The sequence below is a fragment of the Ammospiza caudacuta genome, chromosome 6, assembly GCF_027887145.1.
Source record: "Ammospiza caudacuta isolate bAmmCau1 chromosome 6, bAmmCau1.pri, whole genome shotgun sequence".
Classification (NCBI taxonomy): domain Eukaryota; kingdom Metazoa; phylum Chordata; class Aves; order Passeriformes; family Passerellidae; genus Ammospiza; species Ammospiza caudacuta.
Window position 1 is genome coordinate 62,977,685 of NC_080598.1, and position 22,931 is coordinate 63,000,615.

The window sequence follows — 22,931 nt, forward strand, 5'->3', positions numbered from 1 at the left end:
ATCCAGGCTGTCCATCCCTCCAAACTGGCACTGCTCTGGCTGTCTCAAGCCATCCCCGTAACTCATTACCTGGGTTCTTTGCTATCAGCAGGGTTAGATGGGATATTGGGAATAAATTCTTGGCTGTGAGGGTGGTGAGGTCTCAGCACAGGTTTCCCACAGAAGCTGTGGATGTTTTCTCACAGAAGCCACCCTGCTACCAAAACCTTGCAAACCCAACACAGACCAGGGCAATGGATTCTGCTGGAGCTCAGCTGGGCAGGACCCCAGCTATCACACCCTGAGATATTACTGACTGCTCAGGGCACTGGCAGAAGACACCAATTACTCCCACCTGAAAACCAGAAACCAACTGAACATCAATGCTGACATCCAGCCTGGCTTCAGGAGGGATTTAAAGAACTTGGGCTTCTTCATTCCCTAATCCCACACCATTCCTCACTACCAAGCAGGGTTGCTTTCTAACAATGCAAAAGCATCTCCGCACATTTTTGTAATTATGTGAGAGCAGAGAGCAGCCTCCCCTTTCTGTAGGGTTAATCTAAAGAACAGTTGCCAAAATGCTGAGAACACAGAGGAACAATAGCTCCTCTGATGAAATTCCTGCACTCCATAGAGAAACCAGTATCCTCCAGCTGCTGTGGCTCGTCCAGAGAGATCTCCGAGTGTTTACCGGCTCCCATAAATAACAGGGGAAAAAAATAAATTACAAACTCAAAGATTCGAGTCCAGCTTGCAAAAAATGACTGCAGAGCCCTGCCATCCAACCACAACACAAGTTTTATTAATGCAACATTTGCTTAGTGTGAAATATAAACCCAGGACACCAGTGGAGGGAGTGCAGTGTTGGCCACCTGTCCTGGGGGTAGAGACTCGCTAAACTTATCAGCACAGAGACCACTTCCAGCAGCTCCATGCTTTTAAATCCTCATCCTCAGGAATCTCTGATCAGTCATTTATAAAAGCTGGGAAGCCAGGCTGGACAGCTGAATTACAGCAGCTATTATCCACATATGCTTGAATACCAGCAGACACCTTTATTTATAAAGGCTCTCTGCCTGACCGAGATTTGACATCGGCCACAAAAAGCACTCAGCATCCAACTGGCTGCTCCAGAAGAATGTGAGGAGAGGTTGGCAAGCAGGGGCTAAGCAGACACCTTTGCACAGCTTCCCTGCTGCTGCCATGACTCCTAACCCAGCAGGTTTAAGTAATTGATTTCCTGAGCAGACACACAAAGTTGCACACCTTTGCCTCCTCTGCTATGGAGTCAAATGCATTGTTTTCCCCTCATCCCTAATTCTAAAATATTTGGAGTATTTTATCAGGCTTATCCTCTCTCTTTTTAGGGTCTCTGCACTCTGTTTGTTGTTTGTTCACCTTTAGGCTCATCCCCACCTGAGAGCTGTGAGCTCATTTTCCATTAAATTTGGGAACCTTGACAGGTCATACAAAGGCAAGGAGATGGGAAGGAAGAAGGTGATAAAAAATCCCAGTTGCTCTTGGCAGATTTTCTTTAGCTCTAACAGTCTCACTAACAACCCCTGACAGCAGAAAGTGACCAAAGTGTGAATTCTGCCTTAAACTGACAGAATTCCCAGGGGCAGCACATGCAAACACAGCCCAGGGGGCTCAGCTGGGCCAAGGAAGGCTCCGAGGACCCATCACACTCCTGATCTACTGCAATCACCTGGAACAGGAGCTGGCACCTCTGCCAGGACACAGGGACTGGGTCCTGTTCCCAACAGGGCTCCAAGGGCTGCCCTGATCCCACCAGCACAGCCTCTGCAAAGATGGGATTTCCTTGCCTCATTCCTCATTTCTTAAGCAAAAACCATTGAAAGCATCCTCCTTTGACCTCCAAAAGCATCCTGGTTCAGCTGGAGAAGAGAAGGCTCCAGGGAGAGCTCAGAGACCCTTCCAGTGCCTATAAAAGTTGTGAGAGAGCTGCAGAGGGGCTTTGGACAAGGGATGGAGAGACAGAACAAGGAGCAATGGCTTCCCACTGCCAGAAGGCAGGGATGGATGGGATTTTGGGAAGGAATTCCTGGCTGGGAGGGTGGTGAGAGGTGCCCAGAGCAGCTGTGGCTGCCCCTGGATCCCTGGCAGTGCCCAAGGCCAGGCTGGACAGGGCTGGGAGCAGCCTGGGATGGTGGAAGGTGTCCCTGCCATGGCAGGGGTGGAATGGGATGAGCTTTAAGGTCTCTTCCAGCCCAAACCATTCTGGAAATCTCTGATCCTTCCTGCTCCCAGCACCCATCCCTCCCTCCCAGGCAAACCCCCAGCACCAGACTGAGCCCCAGCACAGCTCCCCAGCTGAAATTCCCTACAAATGATGGAAACTGGAGAGCTGAGAGCAGCAGGAGAAGCCAAGTGACCTCGGGCATCCCTCACAGCACAACCTGGAGCTCTGGGAGGTTCCCCCAAGGAGCTGCTGGATGGGATCCCTGTGGTGCCACCCTCAAGCCCCCACAGCAGTGTCAGGAAGGAGCTGTGTGCTGTCCCTGCACTGCAGAGTGAGTTGTTATGGTTACTGAAGGGTTTGTTGGGCTTTTTTTCCTCCTCTTCTAAAAAGAATTCTTATCAGTTTAACATAATACCACCAGTCAATAACAATTCTTATCTTAAAAGGTCACTCAGGTAGTTATAACTCAACATTTCATCTATGTTTGCATTATCTGGAGGGAAACAGCCAGGGGACTTTGTATTTTTTTTAATAATCCACTTCTTTGCAACTGTAAGATTTTAGAAAAACCCTACCCAGAACCAAGCTGACCCTGTGGCAACTTGAGCACGCTGGGGAACAGTTAGAAAAAAGGCAGAAAAATCACATTGATGTTTGCTGCATGAGAAACAAGAGGAATATCCCAACAGGAAAATGTATGGACATACTGCAGCTGCTGCAGAAACACACGTTCTGCCTGTAAATGTCAGATCAGCCAAGTCTCACCACAATAAAAGTTGTGCGGTTTTCCCTCCACATTTCTCTCCCCAGTTTCTTCCTTCTTCAATTCCCACTGCTGATGGGGGACAGAGAAAAGGGGACAACGGAAAAAACCCAGTGACAGAGAGAACTGATCTGTGATGTTCAGAGTTAAAAACACAGGAAAAAAAAAAAAAAAGAAAGAAATGCAGCAGCATGGAAAGTGGGTTTTAAGATGCTTCTGGCTAAACCTGGTTAAACCCTGCTTTATCCACCCACTGGATTTCTTCTTATAACAACAATTAAAACTCCAAACACAGCACATGCGCGTTCCCCACCAGGCAACAGCACAGCCAAGGAGCAGGAGAACTAACTGGTTAAAAGAAAGGCAGGTTTGTGGCTTGCCTGAAACAAGTTGTATTAAAAAAAAGGCAATCTGGAATTAATTATTTGTGAGGATCAGTAACAGAAGAGAAGCTTTTTGAAGTACCCCACACTTCTAAAGCAGGGCAGCCTTGGTTGAGAGCAAAGAGTGGAGCAGAGCTGCTGAATCCTGCAGAGGACAGTCACAATATTAACATTATTTTAAGTAAAATAACATCTCCAGGCATGATAGCTCAACAAGCTGGGCCACATCCAGCTCCTGCAAGTAACAGGGAAGGTTTGCAGGGGCTGTGGAAGGAGCTGGCTCAGCCCTTGTGCAACAGAACTATCACAGCATCATCCGTCTGTGTTTTCCACCTTGAACATAAAATGACCCTGGATTTGTGGTAGCACCTTTCCCTGCCCTGTGGATTATTCTGACAGAATACAAGAAAGTGTTTGCACTGCAGCTCAAGCACTGCAAACACCCTGAGAGGCCTGCCAAGGGCAGCAGCCAGGGTAAATGGTAGAGAATACATGGTTTGCACCCTGGGTTCAACTCAGAGAGCAGAAATCTACAGGCACCCCCAGCGAGCTCCAGAGAGGAGTGCTGAGCCCAGGGAGCCTCACTGAGGGGCTGCAGCACACACCTGCACAGAGCCCAGCACAGGAACCAGGCTGAAATCCAGACACCTTCACCAAAACCCCTGACACAGCCAGGCCATGGAGTCACTGTGTGAAAATACATCAATAAAACCCCACGTTTAATGGGGCATGATGGGTAAGTCTGTGCTGGAAAATCCTTCACTTACAGCTCCTCCTGCTTCAGCCAGGTGTGTTTGTCTCCTGCATGGAGAGCCAGGAGCAGCTCAGGCACTTCCAAACACAGCCAGGTACAGAATAAAGCACTGTCTCAAGCTGCACCAAGGGAAATACAGGTTGGATATCAGGGAAAAGTTTTTCACAGAAAGGGTGATAAAGTTCTGGAATAGCTGCCCAGGGAGGTGGTGCAGTCCCCATCCCTGGGTGTGTTTAACAAAGCCTGGATGTGGCACTGGGTGCCAGGGGTGAGTTGAGGGGCTGGGACTGGGTTGGACTCGATGATCTTGAAGGGCTCTTCCATCCCAGTGATTCTGTGATTCTGTGAAACTGGGTTTCTGTCTCTGGAGCTGGCCCACTCACCCTGAGCAGGCTCATTTTCTGCTCAGCACCCAGAACCAGAGCAAACCAAGTTGCTGCCATGGATGAGACCATCCCATGGTCGGCTCCATCACAGAAAATCCAGCTTGCCATCCCCCACCTGTGCCAGAAACACAACTCCCTCTGCCCACAAACCCCTCCCAGAGAACACCAGCAGCACCTTCTCCAGCAGAGGATCCCAGCCTTGTTTTGATGAGATCCTGCCCTTCCACTTAAAGCATCTGCTGTGGAAGAGGAAGCTGGGAACGGATCTGCTCACTCCAACCTCAACTTTATTTGTAATTACTGGGCCAAGATGGAAAGCCACTGCCTTGGCTGTTTGCCACTGCCCAGCTCACACTCAGCAATGACCTCTGCAAATCTCTGTGTCTCTTCCTAGGACCAGAGCACTGGGAGGACAAACACACCATTTTTGAAGGGAAGAGGGATGAACATGCAAGCCTGGGGATCCCTTGCATCAGACCTGCAGCCTCTTTTAGATCCCTCAGCAGCTCTTACATAAGCAGGAGTTAGTAAAATAGCAATGGTCTTGTTTGTTTGGTGGAAATAGGAAATACAAAGGGCACATGGACACTCAGAGGCAGATCTGCACAAACACACAGCTCACGTGATGGCTCATCCCACCACCCTTGGGGCCTTTTGGAAGCAAAAAGGGCTCCAAACACAACAACCTGTGCTTGGTGTGGGCTCCTGCCCTCAGCTGGCACCCTGCAAGGAGTGAGGGGGACACTGGGGCCATCAGGAGGGAGCCCCAAAACACAGCCCTGCAGTTGAGCAGCTTCTCCCCTCTCTGCTGAGCCCATCCCAGGGCTGGGGGGCACTGGCAGTGCCAGGGGTGCCCTTTCCCCCAGCAGGTATCTGTGGTAACACTAGACACGAGCTCGACGCCGGAGCGCTGAAGCACTGACAGATGCATCCTAAAATAAAGCTGGAGCTCACACTAATCACTATTTCAGTTCCACTGATTGCAAACATCACTCCCAGCTCAGTGAGAAGTGGCTTTCACGGGCCACAAATGAAACCAAGGTGGTCTTTTCTGATGGAGCATGAGAAAAAGAAAGGGCAAAGCTTGAGAAATTGTAGGGAGATGGGACTTTCCACTGTGATCCACAAACTTCAATTGCTTCAGGGGAACTCTGTGGGAAAATTCAGCTGACAGGAGCATCAGCTGCTTTAAAACCAACTGGCCTAATTGCAAATATGTAATTGGTGAAACTGGCATGCAGCTTTGCTCAGATTTTGAGGTCTAACACGCCAAAGGATGGAACTGTGCAGGGGATGATCCAGCAGCAGTGTGAGCTGCGAGCAGAGCGCTTTCCCCACTCATCCTTTTAATCTCGTTTGCAGATAAGTGTATTCACAAACTAGATTATTTTAATTGATGGCTCTACAGCTGGTTCCTATTCAGCTCTTGATCTAAAGCTGTCCTCGACCTCTCCCATCAATCTATAACCTGATAGTGATGCTCTGTGTGCTTCCTCTCCTCCACCAGCATCCTCCCTGCTCCCACTCCAGCAGGAGAGAAAGAACTCCAGCTCTGCTGCTTTTCCAAGCACAATTACAAGATATGTGCACAGAAGGAATCAAGGAACAAGCTGGTCCAGGCAGAGAATTCCAGCTCAGGTCTGTGATGATGCAGGAAATGCTTCCCTGCCTCTTTCACATGCACTTCAACAGTGGGATTTTTCCCAGATGAAGTCAGTGAGGAAATTAACCCTGGCATTAACCCTGGCATCGAGCCACTCCCTGAACTACCTGAGAAAATGGTTAAAAGGACACAAAGTATGGGAAGGTCTCTGGGAAAAGGCAGCCCACCCATGAGCAACCCTCTTGCACCACACCACGCTCCAGGCAGCAAAACAGGCTGTTGCCATTAGTTAACTTGTTCCTTCCCATTTCAAGCATTACTGCCTAAAAATTACCACCCTGGAAAGCTCTGCCACCCCCCATCCAGAAGACCTGGCCTTCATTAAAGCTCTGCCAATGGAGGAGACTTTGTCACGCATGCTGGCAAAGTTCTGGGAGCAGGCACAAGAGTATCTCCTTACTCCTCTTACTGCAAGGGATACACGCCAGGAATGACAAGGGAAAGGTTTTAAACAAATAGGAGAAAACACAGAAGAGCAAAGTGCAGCCCAGAAGAGTCTCCTGTAGGTCCCAGCACTGGGGTGAGTGGGACAGCAAAGGGGAACCTTTGTAATGCCACACCACAGACCTTCCTGCAGCCTGCAGTGCTTCCCACAGCCACTCTGGAAAGCATCCCTAAAAATAAAAATAGCTTTGAATCACAAGAGAACACTGGGTGTGCAGCCTGGCTCAAAGCCCCTGGCTAACAGCACTCTGTACTTCTGTACCCCTACCCTTGGTATTTCCCAAAAATCCCAGCACTGAGAGCTTGTAGCACTCAAGTTTGCAAACAAAACCTGGGAAAGATGTGTGGCAGCAGGTCAAGCACCAGCAGGCAGGTTAAAAGCAAGTGTCAGCTCAGATCTGAGGCTTGCCCAGGTCACCCAGAGGAGCTGGGGCTGTCCCATCCCTGGCAGTGCTCAAGGCCAGGCTGGATGGAACTCTGAGCTGTCCCTGTCTGAGGGGTTTCAACAGGATGAGCTTTCAGGTCCCTTCTGTGATTCTGTGATCTCTCCATTTAGGAGTCCCAGCTGCTAACTTTTAATGAGCAGAGCTGGCAGGGCTGCTCCCATCCCTCTCCAGGCAGAGACAAATGAGTGGAATTGACCACACAATGCCAATGTCCAGCCCTGCACTCAGAATTCCCCATCACACCCAGCAAGCACAGGCTAAGCTGCTCACCCCCTCCTCCAGTCCCACCGTGTGACAGCCCAGCAATGCCCTCACACTGCCCAAGGACACCCAAACCACAGCTCAGCATTGCAATGCAACTGTAAGCCAAGAAAAAATTTTTTTTTAATGGGAAACACCCTCAAAACTGGGCACTGCATGATTGGCCACCAGTGGGGGTCACTGGGGATGAACTGTAAAATTTGCACAGTGCAGGGGTAGCAGCTTCCTGATGGGCTGGGAGACAGACTCTGGCTGGGGTGGCAGCAACAGATGCAGGGCTGGAGCCACAGGGAGCTAAGGATATAAGCAGCAAGGTCTGCAGGAATATGTAATACCTTTTAATAGACCAGCTGGTACAGTTGGAAAAAAAACCCACAAGCACACAAGCCCTCCTTTGAGCTGGTGCACCTTCAGGCCTGGCCATTTTTTCCAGCTGCATCACTTGGTCTATTAAAAGACATTACAGCTCCCTGCAACCCTTGTCTCTTCCTTTGGCCAGTCCTTCCCAGGATGAGGAATCTGGGTCATCCTGATGATACCTGTGATAGGTGCTGAAATGAAATAAAGATTTTGGCCCTAACACATGGAGCAGGGAATGTCCTGTGCACAGGCCAGAGGAAGCATGTTGTCCTTTAAGGCCAAGAGTGTAAAGCTGTCACTGCTTCCATCAGTGCACGTGGGTGTTTGGACACCTGGAGGAGCTACAGGAGGCTTTGGGCACTTGTGCCAACCTTGCAGGAATGAGGAAGCCAGGGCTGGTGGGGTGGGATGCTCTGGGAACAAACCGCAGAGGGATGCTGGAGTGGATGAATGCAGATTCTGCTCTCAATGCCCATGTTTCATGGGCACAGCCCCACACTGGGTCTGCAGCCACAGAGCAGCCACCCCCAGCAGCCCTGGGTGCCCAGGAGCAGCACACGTCCCATTCCTGCCCGACCTCTCCTGGAAGCTCAGAGGAGGTCGCTGTGTCCTGACGGCTCCGAGAAGGAAGGAAGGAAGGAAGGAAGGAAGGAAGGAAGGAAGGAAGGAAGGAAGGAAGGAAGGAAGGAAGGAAGGAAGGAAGGAAGGAAGGAAGGAAGGAAGGAAGGAAGGAAGGAAGGAAGGAAGGAAGGAAGGAAGGAAGGAAGGAAGGAAGGAAGGAAGGAAGGAAGGAAGGAAGGAAGGAAGGAAGGAAGGAAGGAAGGAAGGAAGGAAGGAAGGAAGGAAGGAAGGAAGTTATAGCAGGCTTTAAACAGTGCTGTGCAATACCTGAATTTTCTATTTCTGTGCACAGATAAGATGGTTTCCTTATTCTCCTCCCTCTCAGCAGACCAAGCCACTCACACTCCAGTTGAATTAGCAACAACCCACACTCTTCACCAGTTTAAACCATTAAAGCTCAGTGAAGCCACTGTGTAGGACAGTCCCAAGCTGTGCATTTCACCTTATGAAGAATCTATAGATGTCCTTCCATGTTTGCTTCCCACTCCTATTTTCCCTTTACAAGCAAGCAATGGATTGCAGGTGGTCTTGCAGCCCCCAGACATCAACAAAGCTTCCTGCAAGACACCTGAGGTTGGCAATAAGGTTACATCCACCCCTTAGGCAGGGAATAATGGAACCAGGAGGATCCTCAGGGCTTCCTGAGGGTCACACACAGCTGTACACAGCAGAGCCACGTGGGGTTTGCAGTACTGATGAGCCCAGCTTGGCTGTCATCATGAAAATACCCTCACACTTGGAAAAAAAAAAAAACCACCAAGATAGAACTCCTCCAAACTAAATATACTTGCTTCTCTGTGGCAGTTAACCAGTTAAAAATGTCCTTCCTTGAGTTTTTCCATCATATTTGCCATTCATCAGGCCTCTCATCTTGAGTCTACAAGGCAAGAAACAACCTGGACACCTTTGCTGAGATGGGTTTTCCTCCACTCCTGGTGCACACACCTGAGGGCTCTGAGCCCAGCAGCACCAGGCAGGGAGGATCTCTGAGCTCTGGGCTCCCTTTGGGACCCTCCTGATCTCTGCTGCTGGTGATGAGAGTTCCAAGGATAGTGCCCATACACCAGGGACCACAGCAGGGCTGCCACCTCCTCCTAAGGACCATCACACCTAGGAGTAACATTCCAGTTCTCCCATCTCCCCACAGGGCTGGGACAAGCAACACATCCTGCACTTACAACACAACTCAGTTCTCCCAGCGTAATTCCAACACCTGCTCCAGGACATTAGCCCAGCAGCTCCATTGAGCTGGTGACACCCCTTCCCAGTCAGTGGATTTCATGGAAAGGGAACATCCCCTGCCCTACAGCTCCTACAAGCAGGGAGCCACTATTTCCAAATCAGCAAACACCAGGAAAATGTACCAGGAGCCACCTCAGGCCCCAGCCTGGGAAGGAATTGAGCCCAAATTAGTAATGCAAACACCAGGATTCAAAGAGTAACGAGTAATGCAAGGTTTGATGACAACATTGCTGTTCAGGACTTGGTGTGATTCCATTGCCAGCAAGTGACAAGTGCCAGACAGGCGTGGAACAGGAATGATTTAAGGAATAATACAGGTGGTTTTAGGAAAGCAGCACTAACACAGGAGACTAAAAGCTATTTCCTAATTGAGCCTGGTTACAAATCTCAGCTAACCTTCCCTGCACTACGACAGGGCTGCCAGGATGCATGGATCCATCCATCCCAAGGGAAAGCCATGCAGAGGGGATGCTCAGTGAGAAAGAGGAACTCAGTGGATCCAGGTTTTGGCACTGGAGTTACAAATGCCCTGGAGGAAGAGATCACTTTTGGAAGGCAGGCCAGGGAGAGCTGAGGCAGCTCCACCAAGGCAGCCAGGGCCAGGCAGGGGCTGGGTGCCAAGCCCTGCACGCAGGAGAAACCCTCGCGCCAAGCAAGGTCACCGGGATTACAGGGGCAGGCAGGGATTGCTCGCACGAGTGGAGATGGGAAGGGCCCAAGGCTGGTCTGCACCCAGCCTCACACCGACAAAATGCCACCACACAGGCGGCCCTACGTGACTCTGTGGCCAGGACCTCTTCAGAACCTTGTTTTCCTTCACAATTTGCCTTTCCTGATGGCAGGAGGCAAATCACCCCCCTCCAATGCCCTGGCCAACTGAGGGGACACAGCTACTGCCAAACCCAGAATGAAAAGCTGAGACGCTGATAAAAAAAAAAAAAAATTAAAAATATATAGCTCACACCAACTCGCAGAGGGAATCACAGCAAAGCTGTGCTGAAGCTGGCACGGGAAGCTGCAGATTTATCCAGGAGCAGCCGAGTTTGGAGAATGTGTTCCCTCCCGGCCCCCCCGGGGCCTCCCCACCCAAAGGGATGGATGAGGTTCATCCCTTCAGCTGTTTATAAAAGCAGCAGCAGCAGCACTGCACCCAGACGCACTCGGCAGCATTCCTCCCTCTCATTCCTGCGAGCTATATAAGGGAACGGCCAATTCCAGCCCCGCTCCCTGTGCGCCGGAGCAGCTCCAGGCTCGGCTTCCTGCAGAAGGACTTAAATCCGTCCTCGGTGGAACACGGCGCTGCGCTGGACCTTGTCATCAAATGGCAGCGCAGGCAGCTGCCAAATCCTGCCGGCTCGGTGCTCTAATAGGGAACAGCTGGAGAAGGAAGGACCCTGCATTCCTCCCGCCCCGTCCACACCGGGGGCTCTGTTCGGGATCCGGCCGCAGGATTTCCATCCATCCATCCATCACGGAATGCAGCCGGCCGCTCCCCGCACCGCTCTGCCACGCACAGCCCGACACCCGAGAGCTTCCAGCCTTGGTGCTTAGGAATTGGGGTGTTTGCTTTGCTTTTTATGGGATTTTTTTGGTTTGGGATTTTTTTTTTTTTTTTTGAGAGGTGCTGGAGAAACAGAACTGCGCAACTAAATGACATTTCACCTTCCCCGCTGGCCTTCTGTGTTACAAAAACTCTGCTTTAAGCAACTTGCATCCCTGTGTACATCCACGCTTAGGAACACACGCATCTGTAACACACCCCCCATAAATAAACACGGGAACACACGGCGCAATTCGCACAGCGCCTGTGCCATTCCCATCCTGCCCCAGCTCCCATTTACTTTGGAGGAGTTGAGCAACTCGTAGTGGCAAATAAATAAAAGAAAAATACACTTTCGGTAGCCACGCACATTTGCTGTCCTGCACCCTACACGCTCAGTAACATGAAACAGTCCACTCATATTTTCTCAGAGCTCTGCTGAAACACAAGGGGGTATTCAGAGCTGCAGGAAAAAAAATGCGTCCAAACAGGATCTGAATGATGAAATAGGAATTGCCACATTTAACAGGAAAAAAAAAAATAGGATAACCCAGTTGCCCAGACCTTTATACAATAACAGTTCGTCTGAGGTAGCGATGGGCTGCTTCTGCATGTTGCAGAGAGCAAAGCAAGCCACGTTGCCCAAAAGAAGCCTAGAAAATCCAGACTCTACGTGACCTGACTTACTTATTTCACAGGAAACTGCATGGAAGGAGGAAGGGGGGGCACGGGGGGGAAAGAAAAAAAAACCCACCAATCATTCATGCTACCGTAGTTACACCACGCCATGGAGCGGAGTAGTTTGCTGCGAAAAACCAAACTGAAATAAGCCAAACCCCGTTTGGAAAATAAAACGCGAGCAGAGAACCGAGCTGGAGGAGCCCCCCGGCTGCCAAACCGCACCCGTTTCTCGGGTGTATTTTTTTTTTTTTTTTTTTTTTAATTTCGACGGCATTAGAGCACCGCCCGAGAAGGCTCGCCAGCACTCACCGGGGTTGTTGGCCTCCCCTTCGAGGATGTGGAGCTCGGTGCAGTCTGCCAGGGAATGCTCGAGGCAGAGCTGGAGGAAGCGAGCCTGGGTCCGGCTGACGCGTTTGAGCAGGGAGAGCAGCGCAACAGTCTGCTCGCACTCGTTCCAGCCCTTGAACCACCCGGCCAGCACGCCAACCTGGTCTCGGAACATCATGGTGAGCCGGAGGGACAGCTCTGCGGGGAGAGAATAAATAACCGGGACAGCCTCCCTGCTGCCGCCACCGTGCTCGGGTCAGGGGAATTAAAAATAAAAATAATAATAATAATGATTAAAAAAAAAAATTCTCCTTTGCGACGCGAAGGGCGGGTTTGGTTTCTGGACGCGGCTCTCGGCCTGGGCTGGGTTTTGCTCCCTCTCTTCTGGCTCCGGTGCAGCGCTGGATTCCTGGAGGGAGGGAGCGAGGGAGGGAAGGAGGGAGGTGGTGGGGCCGAAAAAAAAAAAAGCCAAAAAAAGGAAAATCCCAGCGTCAGGGCTGCAGCCAGCGAGGGGAACGACCTCCTCCCGGCGAGGGCTTCACACCTGGAACACAGAGAGGAGGGGGCGTCAGGGGGGCTGCGGGAGGACGAGGAGGATGGAGAGGAAGGCTCGCACTCAGCCCGCTGCCTTCCTCCCACTCCCCCACCGTCACCGCGATCCCCCCACATCCAGCACCGCCATTTGGGATGGGGGGGGGAGCACCCAGCACAATCCCCCCCGCCCCACTGCAGCACAGTTCCCCCCCCCAACATCCAAAAGTTCTCCCCCGCACACACACTCCGTATAAAAACACACTCACCTGACTCATAGCGGCCCCGGCGATCGGGGGAGGAGGGGGCGGCGCGGCGCTTTAAGGTGGCCGTGCCATGTCCACGGGATGAAGGGGGGGGAAATGAGGGAAGGAGGCGGGAAAAGGGAAAAGGGAAAGAGGGGAAGGGGGGGGGGGGCGCGCGCGCGCTCCGCGGCGCGAGACTGAGCCCGGCTGCGCGCCGGGCCCCCGCTCCCCCATGTCGCTCATTTGCATACGGGTGACGTCATCGCCGGGTGGGCGGGGCGAGGCGCGCGGCGCAGGGGGGAGCCCGAGGGGGACGCGCGTCCCCCGTGTGTCCCCTCCGTGTCCCCCCCTCCTTCTCTGCCACTCCCCCCGGGAATTTTGGGCGCTCCTCCTGCCCGGGGAATGCTGGAAAACACACTACGGATCCCCTCCCTCCCTCCCTCCCTCCCTGCGCCGCGGCCAGCTCCCGCTGGAGGAAACCACCCTCTAGTGGGCTGCGGGGTAATGGCAGCGGGGGATGCTTTGGGGGGAAAAGCGCCGCTTTGGGCTCTGCTAAATGTGGCCTCGTCCCCTAATGGTAATTTTTAGAACTTTTATTTTTTTTCAGAGTTTGGCATATTAGATATACGTGTTAAATATACGTGGATTTAACCCCGACAAGCGCCGAGTGTGCAGGGACAGAATTTGTTTGGGTTATCATTTCCTGTGCAGATTTTATTTCCCTTTCCCATTTCTCATTTATTTCCTTTCTTTTTTTTCTTATTTTTTTCTATTTCCATCCCATTTCAAGGGATGGAAATAATATGTATATACAAGAAGGGAAATAGTGGAGAAAAAACCACAAGTGTGTGCAAGAAGGCATCAAATACTGAACATAATCAAACGTTTTATAAAGCAAAAATAAAGGTGTAAAGTGTTTTAATCTGTGGGCTTTTCATTTGTGGGAGTACCAGTCAGTTTTAAGCCATTTCTTCTTGTCTTGTCGCTCCAGGCCGTTGTCCAAAGTGTCTCCAGCTCTCTCAGAGCCCCTTTAGGAGTCCCCAAAACACCCGATCCATGCTCAGGAACAAGTGACACTGGCACCTCTGCCCAGGGCAGGGGTGGAGTCCCCATCCCTGGGGGGATTTAAAAGCCGTGTGGATGTGGCACTTGGGGACAGGGGGCAGTGGTGGCCTTGGCAGTACTGGGGGAATGGTTGCCTTCAATCTTAGAGGCCTTCTCCAACTTTAACAATTCTGTGATTCCCTGATTCTGCCTTTGCAGCATCTCCCAGTCCTCATCACTCTGAGCACAGGGAAGCTCAGAGCTGGGAGACGTGCCCAGGTGTCAGGACATGGTCTGGGAGGGAGACACGATGTGATCATGGCAAAGGGGGGGCTGAACCCCTCCACCAGTGAGTCACAGAATCACAGATCTTAAAGCTCATTTCATTCCAAACCCTGCCATGGCAGGGACACTTTCCACTGTCCCAGGCTGCTCCAAGCCCTGTCCAAGCTGGCCTTGGACACTGCCAGGGATCCAGGGGCAGCCACAGCTGCTCTGGGCACGCTGTACCAGGTCCTCATCACCCTCCCAGGGAAGAATTCCTTCACATTATCCCATCTGACCCTGGCCTTGGTCAGTGGAACCCATTCCCCCTTGTCCTGTCACTCCAGGCCCTTGTCCAAAGTCCCTCCCAGCTCTCTTGGAGCTACTTTAAAAATCCATCCCCTATAAGTGGCTGTGTGCTCTGGTGGGGGCTGGAGAAAGGAAAATTCCATGTTTGTGCATCCTTTGGTTGCTTTTACACGTGTCTGAATCTGCCCCTTTTGGGGGGAAATAGTAGTGGGGAACCAAAGGCCACCCAAAATCACTGAGAACACCTGGTCCCCTGTGCTGGAGCATCAATCCCACTGCAGGATGACGAGATGAGGATCACCAGGTAGACACCACGTGCAAATGGTCCATCTCACCACACTTGGAGTTTGCTTTTAGCTCTCAGCCTGTCTGGTGACTAATTAAACAAACAGGACTTCCCTGCCAGCAAACCCCGACCATCTGCCTCATCCTCCAGCTCCATCCCAGTCCATGCTCCAGCAGGGAGCCCCTTTCCCCTCACCTAAAGTGCTGGGAGCCCTCCTGCAGCCGGGGTGTGCTCTGGGCTGGCCGTGGAACCGTGAGGATGCTCCATCTGCCGCACCGGGTGCGCGTCTGGCGCGGGAGCACCACGAGCTCCGGGTGGGAACGCTCACACCCCGCTGATTTAAGGGTTGCCAAGCTGGCTGTGCCAGGAACGCCTCCCAGGTTTTGCATTTTGCATGTCTAAAGTGGGAATAGCAGCAATGGGAAGGATATTTAGGGCTGAAGAAGTAAATGCATCCCGCTGGGAGGATGGGAAGGGTGGTGGGAATGGTGTCCCTCCACACCAGCAAGATGTGGAGGAGAAAAGGACCAAAGCCACGGTTTCTATCCTGTGCTCCAGGAGACACCAGGACCATGCTTACTAATTAATCCAAAAATAATCCCCCACCATTTAGGACCCCACAGTTCCTGCTCCCCAGGGTGTCCCAAGGAGGCAGCTGTGGAGGAGTGAGACCCTGACGTAACAGCACACGCCTGATGTTTGGAGGTTTCTATGGCAATTAAAAAACATCTGTGACCCGTGGAAGAAATTCCTTGCTGCATTCCGGGCTCTGCAGGGCGGGTGCCCGTGCAGATCCGTGTGATGGAAGGATTCTCAAGCTAGCTGGGAGCAAATCTCCTTCCCTGACTGCCGTGGGGACATCACCAACACCAACACCCCCGTGGCCAGCTCTGTTCCCTGCAGATGGAGAATGCAGAGTGCAGCCCACGTGTCCTGGGAGCACAGACACCCCATGGAGAAGCAGGGGAACTCTCTTTTATAATGTAATTCCTGTGGGACCTTGAGGTCTCTGCAGATGCAGCTGGAGCATTTCTGCAGGGCTGCAAGTGCCTGGGTAGGAAGTGGGGCTGTCATTGTCTGTGGTGTTGTGGGCTGGGCTGGGTCATGGAATCACAGAATATCCTGAGCTGGAAGGGATCATCCAGTCCAACTCCTGGCCCTGCACAGACACCTCAACAATCCCACCCTGGGCCTGAGGGTGTTGTCCAAATGCTCCTGGGGCTCTGGCAGCCCTGGGGCTGTGACCATTCCATGGGAAGCCTGTACAGTGCCCCACCACCCTCTGTGGGAAGAAATTCTGATTATCCAACCTAAACCTGCCCTGACAGCTCCAGCCATTCCCTGTCACTGCCACTGAGAGCAGAGATCGAAACTGCACCCTCCATGAGGTCTCCCCTCAGCCTCCTTTTCTCCAGGGTCAGTACAGCAACATTTAGATTTCTGTTTACCATTTCAGAGGGAAAACAAGAGGCCTGTGGTTATATTAACCAAGCAGGTGGTCTAAGCAAATTAGTGAATCCTGACGATTCCCGAGTTCAAAGGAAGCAGTTGCTCATCTCTGTGGAAGCTATCTGATAACATATTTAGCTGAAGAAAGGATGAGTGTATCCACCAGCACACAATGGCCCAGATTTCCTAGCTCATTAAACCCAAATATTAGTGAAAATAACATGGTAAGCAGGCTGAGATAATTAAACACAACATCACTTCCATTTGTTCCTAAACAGAGTGTGGGAATTGGCCACTGGGATGGCAGCATTTCTCTTACCTTCGGTGGTGAAGTGGAGCTGTAAAATTTGCAGAAAAAACACCCTTCAAAAAGCAAACTCACACAAAAAAGAAATAGAATAAAGTTAAAAATAAAAAGTAAGCAACAAAACCTATGTGGATCTGTATTTCCAAACTGGATGAGTCAGATATTAAAGAATCACAGAATCCTTGAAGGATTTTGGTTGGAAGGGACCTTAAAGACCATCTTCCAGCCTTAACATGACCTTCCACATGGACCAGCTCCCAGTGTGGATGTACAACCACTGCTTCTTAAGCCCTGTTAGTAGAAATTGAAGTGTTGCACAGCCCAAATCCTGGTGAAAGCAGCATGGGCTGACTCCTCTGATGCTGGAGGCAGTGATCACTGGGTGATGGAGGATGAGGGCTGTAGGAAAAGCACATTTAACCCTCTGGCTTGAGCTGCAACCGCAGATCTGACAGGGAAAGAGGAATGGCAGCATCTGGGTGCAAACACCTGGGGAAAGGAGCACTGGGAAATACTGGTGAGCATGGAAAGGCTGTTCACATTGTGTTTGTTCAGCCATTGTCAAGGGGGTGCTGTGAGAAGCTCCCATGTCCTCTCTGAAATGCTGGGAGTGCACGGACATCACCTCTGCAGCAGTGTCAGCTCTGCCCTGCACGCTGGATGAGCTGGCTCACAGGGACCCCAGGGACACAGAGCCAGCAAAATAAATCAGCTTAACTAATGGTGCTCAAAAAACCACCCCTGGCAAATGTAGCACAGGCTGCTCTCGTGCCTGGAGATGCCAACAGAACGGTGATGAAGAGGAGCTGAGAGAGAAGGGGATGCAAAAAGGGTTGTGAAGGATTTCCTGTAAGTTTCACTGGGCTCTGCCAGTTTCAAACAAACCCTTGAATATAAATATTGCAACATCTGATCAACAGCAAGTGAGTATTTGCAGAATGTGCCTTTGCAGCACTGAGATCTCTGTGCATGTTGGCCTTTAGGGCAGCCTGGTTATCAGTGCTGGATTGTGGGGCTCTGGATGTCCCATTCCATCCTTTCCAGCCATTGGCACGGGCAGGGAGAACAGCTCCACTCACACCTGGCACGGGTCTGCACCCCTGAGCAGCTCTGGGCCCCTCTTCATGCACCCCTAAAAGCCTGCCAGCACAATAACTCCCTGCATGGCTGTATCCCATAGCCAGCCTCATGTTTACCTACAACACTTGGATTTTTTCAACCATTTCCAGCCAGCACTGCGAGCAGCTTGTTGTAGGACTTAGAGCTGACTGAGGCTGTGTTGCAAGCAGATGGCCCTGATGAAACAAGACACTGATCCCCAAGGAGGCACCGTGCAGCGGAGCTGCTCGACTCCCCGGCTCCAAGGCAGCCTTGGAAATGTGCATTAGCACGCACCATCGAGGAAATTGCTTCCTAACCACCCCTCTCAAGAAACTCTCTTTGGAAGCCTGGTTCCAGCCTGAGACACGTGTCAGCAGCACTGACACTGTGGCAGTTTTCCTTGTTAGTTATTAATAATGGAGCAGCTGACAAAATTAGGGTAATTTAAGAATATTGTTCGAGGAGAGAGGAGTTTCCAGGCTGGGTGAGGGTTTAGGTGTAGCCAGGATGATGGGGTGGAGGAAAACCTCAATGCTCACACTTGGTGGAATGGAAGGGGATCCAAATGTGGAAGATGAACAGGGGGAAAACAGCCCTCATTGATCCTCCTGCTCCTGGCTCCAAACAACTTCAGCAAAATCCAGGGAAGTGCCATCTGGGGCTGGATGGACTAACAAGCATGTGTGGGCACAGCTGGAACAGATGTAAATGGAGATGGTCCACTGAGACCTCTGAGGGCTTTTCTGCATCTTACCCAAGCCCTCCTAATGACAGTGTTGAATGCTGTGAAATTTGATGGAGACTTTTTCATTAAGAAGTTGGTGCCGAAAGGGAAAACTGGAGCTGGCAGACTCATTCACACATTTTTGTGTCTCTGGGAAGACACTTAAGAATGACTGGGAAAGTTGCAGTCATTCTTCAATGGGAATTCACCAGCTCTTGGCAAATAGTCCTTTTTGGTCCTATAGCAAAATGTAAAGGTAAATTCTTGTGTCATTCAAGCTGTCTCAGTAGAGGAGGGTTTGGATGATACTGCAGCCACTTCAGCCAGGTTTGGTACTGAGCACCTGGGAGGAGGAGGAAGGCAGCAGCTGGGTCACCAATCCTGTCTCATGTATGACAGAACCTGGTGAATGAAAATCCCTGCTTTTCAAGCTGTGCTGTGCCATAAATCACTGCCCTGCTCTCACTTGGATCAATGGAATGTGCTGCCCACAGGGCTCTGCTCACCCTGGCAAGCAGAGACAATGCCATGTCTGACTCCCTCAGGGCTCCTCACTGGCCATAATCATCCCCAGCCTTGCTGCCAGCAAGATCCCACCCCAGGCTCCCTCCAAGCTGGTGATTTTTGAGCTGGCAGGAGAATTTTCCTCCTTGAAATTGAGGACCCTCAGGAACTGGAATGAACAAACCAAATGTGGTGTCTGTGCTGCATGTGAGCAGGGAAGACACAACATCTGTATCTCACACTTCTGCTGGCAGGAGGCTGATGCCTGATAACCCCTGGTAGAGCTCTGCTCTGCCTCCAAACTCAACAGCATCTGCAGAGTTACAGGGAAAAAAAGAAGAAGGTAACTATGAAAATAATTCACAAGTTAGCAATCCTCCCTTCCAGCCTGCTTGTCAAAGTATTGTTCATGAGGAGCTGATAGACACTGGAATAAAGAGCATGTGGGGAGAGAGAAGTGATGCATTAGACCTCTCACCAGTCCCCTGACTGCAGCTACACTGAGAAATCTGCCAGGAAATATTACATGTGAAGTGGCTATGCAATGGGATAGCAAAAATTATTAGGAACTGCCAAAACCCCCCAGCTGATGAAGACAAAAAGCTGGAGGAAGCATTTAAAACCTAGAAAAGCTTTTTAAGTACAAATCTTCTGCTGATAAAAGGTTGCTGCAAACTGAGGATAGAAAACACAGGTAGCAACTAATTGTCCTGATAATTATTGCTGGTCCCACATAAGCAGTTCTGGGATTCACTCAGATCTCAGGAGGATCCAGGCAGTGCAGGTGTTTTCTAAAGAATGGAAATCAGAAAATCCCAGAATGGTTTGGGTTGCAAGAGACCTTAAAAATCAGCTCATTCCAACCCCCTGCCATGGGCAGGGGCACCTTCCACGTGAGCAGGTTGCTCCAAGTTCCACCCAGTCAGGCCTTGAACACTTCCAGAGGTGTGACAGAAATGCAAATCCTCATGTCACAACTGTGACAAACATCCCAGTGTTGCCCTTTCCATGCCTGAGGACTGCATGTGCAGGGAGAAGGAACAAAAGGAGTTTTTTGGCTTTCCCAGGCCTGATGAAGGCTCAGTAACCTCAGCATGAATTTATAATGTCATTGATCTCCAAAATTCTGTGGGGGAAACACAAAGACTCCTCACTTTGGACATCAGACTGCTGATGGATTCATTTAGTCTTAAGACTGTGTCTACATATAGTATTATTATTCTTTTAAATCATTCCCATTATGAGATGGGGTAATTAAGGCAGGACCTCTCCAGCTCAGCTGCAGCAGCAGCCACACAAAGGTGCCTTTATGTTGGTGTTGCACATTCCCAGGAATTTATGGAACCCAACCAGTGTCAGGCCCTTTTTACAGCTACATCCACACTGCACTACAAGCTCTTGTCTCTCTACACACACTGCTCACACAGAGTGAGTAAAAGCAACACAGAAACAATTTGCAGAGCTGCCCCAAGTGACTCTGGAGTGCTCAGCAGACACTTTCTGTCCCTCTCTGTGGTTTTGGGAGCTGTTGTGGCAGATCCTGCAAAACCTGTGACTCTCTAGTGCTCAGCTGTGGCCTCATAGCTGTGCTCAGGTCTGCACCTGCATCCCTGTGTGCCATCAGAAATGGTGGCAATACCCAACTTACCCAGAAATAAACCCCTAATCCAATTTTCTCTTTTTTCCTGCCCAGCAAATTCCAGCAAGGCAACACCAAGCCTTTCTACCAGCTCAGTTCAGAGAACTTCTGCTGCAGCAGATGGAATTCAGCTGTCCCTGGCATTAATTACATCAGCTCCACACACACAGGACACCAGGGACAGCCTCTGCAGGGGCTGCACGTCCTCTGCAGTGACAGAGGCCACTCCTTGTTTACTCTGCATGTGAGGACAGCTGAGCAAGTGGTGATGGTGCCTGCAGAGACCTCCAGTGACAGATGTCAGCCCCAAACCTCCCTCACCTGGCAGAGCTTCCTCAGGGCACAGGGAGCCCCAGCAAGGTGCAAATCAGCAGGAAAACTCACTCAATTCCTGTCTGCTGTTACCACACTTGAAGTTTGATGGTAGCATATAAATGAGGCATTTAAATCAGATTCACACAGAAGCTCATCTTAAAGCTGAACAAGACATGTACCTGGGCAGCCTGTGGACAGTCTCACCACCCTTGCAGTGAAGAATTTTTCCCTGATATCCAATCTAAACCTCCCCTGCTGCAACTTGAGGTTTTCCCTCTTGTCCTATTCCTTGTTTCTTGGGAGAAGAACCAACCCTCACCTGGCTGCACCATCCTGTCAGGGAGCTGTACAGCAGCCACCTGAGCTGATGTGGATTTTCCCTACAACCATTTTCCCTCTACTTAGGAGGCAGATAAGGCAGAAAGAAGATCCTAACACAGCAACACTTCCTCCAGAAGGAAGATGCCCATGTCACAGTCCATTGGCACTTGGAAAGACACCTTGGGACATCCCTAAATAGCACCACTTTGTCTGATCAATCCATCTGGAAGCCTCAGCTCTGATTAGGGTTGATGAATCAAAGCAAACCAACCTCTCCTGCAGCAAAAAACATTATGAATCTGAAACACTCCAGTGCTGCTTAAAAGAACCAGTCCCATTGCCAGAAGTCTTCCAATGTTCCTTGGTGCCACCAAAACCATAAACATCATCTCTAATGAGCAGAAAAAGAATGTTATATCACCTCTATTACAACAGGGTGACAGAGCAGAACAGCCTCTGTCAATACACTGTGTTTTTGTGGGTCACAGGAAGGTTTTATTTCTCTCTTTCAGCTTTGAATCCCTGCTTTAAGACAACCAAGGGAAACACTGGGCAGCTTTAGAGCTGCTTCTTTTCCTTCTCACCTGATCTGTATTTTGGCACGGCTTCTCAGAAGAAGGGCAAATGTAATGAGGCAGCTCCTGTACTTTTTATAACTCTCATCAGGTCTTTCATTTGGGCCAGCAAGGAAGCTTGTTAGAGCAGAGAAAGCAACTAAGCATCTCTGGAAAATGCTATTAAAAGAGCAAGTAACAAATGAAAAGCTGGGACAGACTTAATGGTAAATACATGGCCTGGCAGATCAGCACAGCTCCATCCTGCCTGCCATTATTATTTAATACTGGCATCGATTGAAAGATGAGGCAGACCAGGCAACTCTCTGTGGGGTTGCTTGAACACCATTTCATGTGAGATTAAATAGGCCCACAGGTTTGGATCATGCTGTTTGATGGGAGATTTTAATTAATTGATTAAATATTGGTGACTCCAGCGGTGGAGCAGTAAACAACACCTCCTTCATCATCTCTGTTGGCAAAGAAGTGCCTGCTAATTATCAGTGGCCAGCTCCAGGCTGGAACAGCACAGCATCACCCTGCTCCTATGGAATAACAAACTGCCCAGACACTGTCCCACGTGCTGGGGGAGCTGCTGGTGTGGAATCAGGCACAGCTCCATCCCCACAGACACCTCAGGGTGTCATTTCTGGTTGATACACAGTGCAAACAGCAGCCTGGTTTGTCCAGCAGTTTATTCTCAAGTTGTCCCTGGCCAGGATGGTCACACACAGTGCAAACAGCAGCCTGGTTTGTCCAGCACTTTATTCCCAAGTTGTCCCTGGCCAGGATGGTCACTTTGTTATCTTACAACCAGCCTGCTGATCACTGGCAGGAAATCTGTGGCTACAGGCATCAATTCCCCGCATCCATCTGTCCTTACAACTAACCATTACTCTTCCCAACAGCACCACCTAAATCTTTTCCTCAGATGTAATTGCCAGGAGTTCAGAAGCAGGGTCACAGCAAACAATATAAAAAAAAGAAGGATGGAAAGGTGAACTTGGAATACCTTGGAGTGGGGGAAGCTTCCTTCCCTCTGGAGGTGTGCAGCACCTTGTGTGTACCCTGCCTGGAGCTGCAGGAGAGCAGAGCTGAGGATCTGGAGCACAGCTTTCCCTGCCTGAGCAGCTGTCCTGGAGCTGGATGTGGAGAAAAGCTGCAAGGGAACAAAAGGGAGGACAGAAAGCAGCTACTCCCCATTTCTACAGGTTCTAAGGAGCATTTTCCCTTATATGAGCAGATGTGAGACTCAGCCCATTTGTCCTTAGGAGAATTTGTC

At 50.6% G+C, this 22,931-nt stretch overlaps 1 protein-coding gene across 4 annotated transcripts in view; it reads right to left on the reverse strand.

The window, feature by feature from the left end:
• Window positions 1-12,533, reverse strand: part of SAMD4A (sterile alpha motif domain containing 4A) — a 102,037-nt gene extending 89,504 nt beyond the window's left edge. For all 4 annotated transcript variants that reach the window (XM_058807001.1, XM_058806999.1, XM_058807000.1 and 1 more), the window contains exon 1: window positions 12,039-12,533. In XM_058807001.1, coding sequence (XP_058662984.1) covers window positions 12,039-12,234 — 196 coding nt within the window. In that variant the 5' untranslated portion in view covers window positions 12,235-12,533. The remainder of the gene's footprint in view (window positions 1-12,038) is intronic.
• Window positions 12,534-22,931: the final 10,398 nt, after the last annotated feature.